The sequence below is a fragment of the Oncorhynchus keta genome, chromosome 19 (assembly GCF_023373465.1).
Source record: "Oncorhynchus keta strain PuntledgeMale-10-30-2019 chromosome 19, Oket_V2, whole genome shotgun sequence".
Lineage (NCBI taxonomy): Eukaryota > Metazoa > Chordata > Actinopteri > Salmoniformes > Salmonidae > Oncorhynchus > Oncorhynchus keta.
Window position 1 is genome coordinate 59,876,685 of NC_068439.1, and position 7,838 is coordinate 59,884,522.

At 39.9% G+C, this 7,838-nt stretch overlaps 1 protein-coding gene across 1 annotated transcript; it reads right to left on the minus strand.

The window, feature by feature from the left end:
• Positions 1–1,177: 1,177 nt before the first annotated feature.
• On the minus strand, positions 1,178–7,592 carry LOC118398598 (thrombomodulin-like). Its single transcript, XM_035794103.2, has one exon. The coding sequence runs from the start codon at positions 7,405–7,407 to the stop codon at positions 5,773–5,775; it is 1,635 nt and encodes a 544-aa protein (XP_035649996.1). The 5' UTR covers positions 7,408–7,592; the 3' UTR covers positions 1,178–5,772.
• Positions 7,593–7,838: the final 246 nt, after the last annotated feature.

Consider the following 7,838-nt stretch of genomic DNA (forward strand, 5'->3'; position numbering starts at 1 on the left):
AAGGAGTTCACCATCTCGGAGCTATAGCTAACGTTAGCAAGCACCATTCCCCATCTGAGACACCTCTCATTCCAACTACAGAATCACCCCAAAAGTATACATCCCAAGCCAAATCCCAGCCCATGCCTGCTGACAAACTAAAGATGCATTCGACATAGCTAAACTCTCGCTCCCTCCCTAGACGAACAGGAATTGTAACTTTAAAAAAAAAAAGCATTTTAATTCCGATTTGTATTATTGACAAAGTGACAATCGTTTTGATGAATAAAACGTTATTTTTTAAATGAAACTGTTCCATGAAAATGTGTATATGAAAATCATAACTGGCATGCAGATCGGTAGAAATTGTAAGATATATTTTAAGTATCCCCAAACTTGAAACTCACAAAATGTAAACTCACATGCCGCCTAGGAATAGACCGTTGAGAACATAGCACACATTTCTTATACTTCTTAATGACAACGTGTGTGTGTGAGTGAGTGAGTGTGAGATAGCAAGAGGAGTGTTGTATCTAAGATTGTGTATATCAAAACTGAGCACAAAAGGACAGCTATGTGATCCATCGTGGAGAAAAGCGCTCACCTTGTTCCAACACCAGTGGGTGGAGAGCACCACTTGCTGGGCCGCACCCAGCACTTTGTTGCTTGCTAGACTAGAGGGCTAGTACGCCTGTGTTTGACATGGGCAGGAGCAGGCCTCCGAGCCGAGGGAGAGAGAATGTCATGTTCCTTATTTGATATTGGTCCCATTCCCTTTTCGCCAAGTTTAAAATTCTAAACTAATAGAAAATAGAAGTTAAAAAAAATATGAGCACTGCTCTAGATAATAATAATAATAATATATGCCATTTAGCAGACGCTTTTATCCAAAGCGACTTACAGTCATGTGTGCACTTGATATCCACCACAAGGGGAGAGAAGAGGGCGCAAGAGAGAGGGGAGACAAACAGAGAGGGAGAGAGAGAGACCCGACTTAACTCAAACTAAACTGTTTATCCTACAGCAGAGCGTGTCCGACTCCAAACCCCTACAACTGACTAGATAAGAGCATACTGCTTAGAAAACAGAGCCGAGAGCTCTCCATGCAGGATGGGGCCCATATATAAATATACCCCCAAAAATGTAATCTCCCCTACTTCAATTCTATTATCATTTATTTCAATAATGCAACAGAAAATGGTTTAATAGTTTTTTTATTGCAACACAAATTCTTGCAGTTTTACCATATGCACACCTCCAGCACCTGTACTTTCGGCTATGCCTGAGAGATGATGGGCCTGAAAGACATGATTTCTAAACATGTCCCACCAGTACGTGGCAGTATAGAGAGGGCCCTGAGAGATGGGCTTGAGAGATTATGTCTGCAGTTAGTCTCTATTGGAAACCAACTGACTCTTTCAAATTCAACCATGTTTGAGAATGAAGTATATCAGGTCCTCTTACTTCTACGGACTTTAAGTTGTTTTTATATTCCAGTGGTTTTACAGATTCAAACCTTCCTCTTGAAAGACAGAGTCTGCGGATCCGTAGGTCCCTTTCAGCCCTGTTCTGCCTGTCTCGCCACCATAAAAATTAGATTTTTGTTAGCATTTTAACTAACGCTAACCCTAACCCTTTTTCTAAACCTTAACCTAATTTTCATAACATTCTCATAACCTACTGCATAAATTCTAACATGCTACGAAAAGTACATTCTTACATAAAACTTGTCTTCCTGGATCTCCTGGAAAGAGCTGTAATCAAGTTGTTTGCAAGATTGCATTGTTATTACACATTATGCTAATTAAATGTGTATAATCAGGGGAATTCTCCTTCTGTCTCAATAGTCTACTCCATATAGTCTAGTAGACTAGTCCACAGTCCAATAGCCTGCGGCTGCGCTACTGTAGGCCAAATACAATCAGGGGTGAAATAGGTTGATCTTAGAGGGATTCTTCCAATCACTCTATCAGATCACCGGGCTTTCAGCTCAAAACGTTACAATTTATGCCTACATGCCAATTATTATTCCAATTACAGTCCAAAATGGTAAAGTCTTGTTATTTCAATCATATTAGACTCTCAGAACAAAATAACATTAATCCTAACTAAAAAATAAGGAAGGTTTGTAATAGCAATGTATTTGAGAGCAGGAGAGCAAATGATCTGAATTGCAATTGTGACAAAATCTTAATCCTGCACACTAAACAAATCTGGAATAATAGGTTATAGAGAGAATACATTGAATTCATGAAATAAAGCAGACTATTATTCGATAAGGTTAAATAAGCATAATTAAATAGAAGTCTCTTTAATAGTCCACAAGGGGTCACACTTTTGAAAGGATTGGGACTTGTGGTGAGCTAAAGGAAAATTTGCACAAAATGAAAATAAAGATGTTATATATTTTTTTCTTTACACAAGGTGAGGATGTGATGATGAGATATTTACATGTATATGCCATGGCCTGCACTCTGGATACCGTATAATGAAATTAAAAAACAATTGATTGCCAATAGTTGATTGTGAACTCTCTGTATGGCAATGAAAATTACACACATAATACCATAATCTAAGTGTCTTGTTTGAAATTCCTGTCCACAGATGGTTTGGGGTACTTTTCCGTCCTTACTTGCTCCAAATCGTGTCCATCATCGCCTTGGGTTTTGGGCGCACTTGGAACTTCCAATTTGCTGCGACGTTTGAGAATATGCTGGAGTAAAAATACCATCACCAAAACGACAATGACAATACACACTATTATTCCAATTAGACCACCCGCTGTCACAGTTGAGGGGCGCTGAGTTGGATATTTGACACTTGGTGTCATAAAATCAGATGGTGTCGTAAAGCCTGAACCCTCCGACGATTTTCTCTGGACACATTTCCATCCGTCAACCAAGTCGAATCCCTCATAGCAAGAACACATATGACCTCCATACGTATTATTGCAATTATGTTCGCAGTAACCATTATCACATTCATTAATGTCAATGCAAATTCTAATTTCATTTCTTACATCGCTCACGTAACCCTCGGGACAGTTGCATTGATGTGGATCATTTGGGTCACATTCTGCAAGACACTCTTCGAAAGGACAATGCAGTTGACATTTGTTAGGGTCTTTTCTCGTTGCAATATATCCTTCAAAACAGGAGCAATTATAACTGCCCAATGTATTTTCGCAAAGATGCTCGCATGGTCCATCCATGTAGCACTCATCTTCGTCAATGCAAACGTCATTCATCATTTTGAATCCATTTTGGCATCTGCATTTATATCCACCAATATGTTTGACACACTCATAGTTCTGTCCCGGGCACTGTCTATCATCGAAACAATCATCAATATCTTTACACTTCTTCCCATCTTCTGCTAGTGCGTACCCATGGTGACACATGCAGGCGACGGAGCTGTCATTTTGCTGGTAGCAAACGTGTGCACACCCGAAATTAAGGCAGGGATCGTTTTGCACAACAACAACACATGTCAATTTATTGTCATGCAGAATTTTTCCAGGTGGGCAGATGCATACAGGCTGTTGATTAATCGATAAGCACTCATCCTCACAACCACCGTTCAATACATCGCAAATCCATGGTCCTTGCATCCACTGTTCAGAGAGACAGATATACTTGGAATCAAAGGGCTTGAGCGTTGCAGTGCTTCCCATAGGCAATACCAGTAGATCCTCTCCCTCGAATCCAAATGGGGTCTCATATAGAACGGATTCCTCGCTTTTGATGTCAATACGTTTGCAGCCACTTGGGAAATTATACTCACAAAGGTATCCATTTATTTCCCTGTCGCATAATTGTTCTGTCCAATTCAATTCGATTTTGGACACCGAGACACATTTTGAAGAGCAGACATTGTCAATGAGCCCCCAGTTTTGAAAGTCTGTTGAATTATCTCCCGTTATCCATCTGTACCCCCGCAAATCAGAGGCACTGTCGGGACATTGTCCACTCGGTAACCGCAAACCAATCCAGTAATCTCCTGTATTACCGATTAAAATCGAAATTATGTGTTGTGATTCCAAAGATCGCACTGTCATTAATTGTCCATTATTGCTCTCACAATGTTTTTGAGCCGTTGCAAAATCGACTGGATCCTGGAAAACAGCAAAACAATGATTCCCCTCGCAGTGTGCATTATGTTGGGCTTCTCCCACTCTCATCAAGAATGTTAGAGTAACAAACACCATCACTATTATGTCCCTCATTTTTAAAACTCAGTTGTTACAACTTTCTAATTAGGCCTACAACTCTTGCGCGTATTAGAAGTCAATGTAGGCTATAGCCTAGTTTAGACTGTTAATCCTGTTGATAGTTCACGCTTATAAAAGGCTCGCTCCATGTTTGCGCTCTGGTCACGGAAGGAAGTTCCTCCTTGGAAGGAAGCCCGTTTTCAGCTGCTTGTTTTAATCCCCTTCCCCAAAACGTTATCTCTCCCACTGCGACGGTGCACATCACTATAGGCTATATTTCGAATGACGCAGACACGCGAGCCTACCCACAGCCGAGTGGGCGCAAATACTAGCCAACGTTTGGCACATAAACACATGTCTACACTAGTAAACAGCAAACATTAAATACACGTTGGTAGGTAACCTCTACAATTGAATAGGCCAATATTTCAACAAATGGAATTAGGATATAGTTCAATTCATGTGTAGAAGCCTAATACATGTTATTGTTTCCCCCGCCTCTCTCTCGCGCGCTCTCGATCTCTCTGATACCTCAGATGGCACATTCAAGCTATTTTGGGATACATTTTAGAACCCCATCCAGAAATGGGCACCATGGGAACAGAACCCCAAGGCTCTTAAAATGTCAATCAGCAGTAGAAACGATTAAAAAAAGGCATCCCCACCCCTGTTTTGGTAAAAAACTGAATGCAGGACTGACAATCCATGATATCAAAATTATAGTTATAACCATGTTTTGAGGCTATATAGTGTTTGTTTACATTTACTTTGTTTACAAACATTGAAGTAAAAAAAGTTTAGGTCTATATGTTGGGTTCTGATGGGGTATGACAGGCATATTTATAAGTTATATTATTCAAGAATCAATGGGTTCATATAATACATTCATTAGTCAAAAAATGAATGTAGTAATTACTGATTGCCCCTTTTAGGTGATTTACACATAATATGGTTTCAGGTATTTGCATGAAATTCGATTTGACCTTTTAAGTTACAAATACCAAACTATGCCTCCAATAAAGAAGGAATGAATATTTTATTTTTCTCCAACTAATGACAGTATAGCCCAATATAGGCCGTCCACACACACAGCCTTAATCCAAAGATGCATTATAGTTTTTCCACTGATATAATTCATGGCCTATATTCAACTTATTGGCACAAATAAAAGTGGAAGTGGAGCAAGCAGATACCTCCATGCATGGCTGATTAATTGACCATTTGCTAAACAGTAGGCTGTTATTTGCTTTTGCTACATTCTCAATAACGATTTTTAGTGAGTAAATAACAAGAATAATCTCAAAGAAGTTAAATAATAATTTATTATGTTTTCTTTTATAATCATTTGATAGGATAAATATATATATATATTGCAAGTTAGCCTATAGGCTTACTTTGTTACTGGCTTTGTTCACTTATGAGATTGGTTTGAATTGATGAGGTGAGCCATTTCTGATATATGCTTATTAAAACTGTATGAAATAAAAACATTACAAGTTCAAACCAGCTGATTCTCCTTTGCAGACGTGTAAACAAGGCATGACAATGAAAATGGCAAAAGTATCCAACGATCATATTAATTGTCATATTATAAAATGTCTGTCAAATGACAATTTGTGGTACTTATCCGTTGAGACTTGCTGCAAATCGTGATTACCAACGCCTTGGCTTTCGAAAGCAATGTCTAAATTACCTCGACGTTTCAGTATAAGGTGAATAAGTACAACCATCACCAAAATAACAACGACAATACATACTATCATTCCAAGAAGACCTCCCGCCTTTACAGTGAAAGGACGCTCAGTTGGATGCTTGGCACTTGGTGTATATGGTGTCGTAAAACCTGAACCCTCAGATGACTCTCTCTCAACACAATCATATTCACCAACCAAGTCGAATCCCTCGTCACAAGAACACAGGTAACCTCCATAAGTATTTGTGCAATTACTGTGGCAGTAGGAATCCATCTCACATTCATCTATGTCGACACAAACTGACGACCCGTTTCTGTCATCGAGTAAGTAACCTATTGGACAGTAACATTGATATGTTTTACTACGATCACATTCTGTGGGACACTCTTCTGCTAAACAAAGTAATTGACACCTGTTGGCGTCTTCTGTCTTTGAAATGAATCCATCAAAACAGGAGCAAATGTAACTGCCTATCGTGTTCGTGCATTCGTGCTCACATGGACCCATGAAGCATTCATCCACATCGACGCATGTGTCATTTTCCAACTCATATCCCTTCTGGCATCTGCATTCAAATCCACCAAGAGTAGGCCTATTGACACATTCACTGTTCTGTCCCGGGCACTGCCTATCCTCGACACAATAATCAATGTCTTTGCACTCCTTCCCATCTTCTGCCAGTGCGTACCCAAGGTGACACATGCAAGCGTAACTGTCATCTTTTTTCTGGCAGAGATGCGCGCACCCTGAGTCATGGCAGGGGTCATTTAGCGCGTATTCACATGTGACGTTGTTGTCCTGGAGAGTTTTTCCAGGTGGACAGGTGCATACAGGTTCATGGTTAACTGAGGAACAGTCATGCGAACAGCCACCATTAAATACGTCGCAATTCCATGGTGCTTGTATCCACTGTTCAACGTTACATATGTATTTCGATCCGAGGGATTTGAGCGTTGCAATGGTTCCCAGGGGTAATACCAGTAGGTTGTCTCCCTTGAATCCCAATGGGTTGTCGTACAGAACGGATTCGTCCCCTTTTACCATGACATGTTGGCAAGGACTGTCAAGTTTATATTCACAAATAAATCCATCTATTTTACTGTTGCATGGCTGTTCCTTCCATTCAAAGTCGTATTTTGATACTGAAATGCAGTTTGAAGAGCAAACGTCATCAAAGTGTCCCCAGTTCTGGAACTTCGTTTCATTATCTCCAGTTATCCACCTGTACCCTCGTAAACCCAACGCTTGGTCGGGGCATTGCCCGCTCGGTAGCTGCAAACCAATCCAATAATTTCCAGTATGGATACCGAGTAATATTAAAAGGATGCTATGCGATATCAAAGATCGCACTGTCATTAAATGTCCATTATTATCCTCACAATGTTTTTGTGCCGTTCCAAAGTCGACTTGGTCCTGGAAAACCGCAAAGCACTGCTTCTCGATGCAGTATCCGCCACGAGGGGCTTCCCCCTTGACTCTCAAAAGGAATGTTAACGCAACGACTATTCCTACAATATCCCTCATTTTGTAACAATAGCCTACGCCTCAAATCAAATATAACAATTTCGCATATAATTTAGAGATGTAACCTACTCGGCCCCTCTGCTTATAAAGCACGGTTTGATTAGTAGAATGAACGTTAAGACTGCTGATAACTGCCATTTATAAAAGCCTCCCTCCATGTTTTCGATTGATCAAGGAAGGAAGTTCCTTTTTGGATGGCGTAGTTGCTGACTAAGAACAAACAAGTTCTCTCAACCTGTGGTTGGGCAGGCTGCAACCTGGACTCAGGGGTAGACTTAACATAGTAAAAGTAAAAGTAGTAACACTCAAATTTGTACGAAATGTTACGTTTTGTGTTGTATGTCTTAATTTGTGAATATCCATTATCCATTTTGTAAGAATTACAATTTGTATGATATGTTATGAATTGCAATTTGTTCAATATCTTACGA

Coding starts and splice junctions, on each gene's coding strand:
- LOC118398598 (XM_035794103.2), bottom strand. CDS start 7,407: ATGAGGGATATTGTAGGAATAGTCGTTGCGTTAACATTCCTTTTGAGA.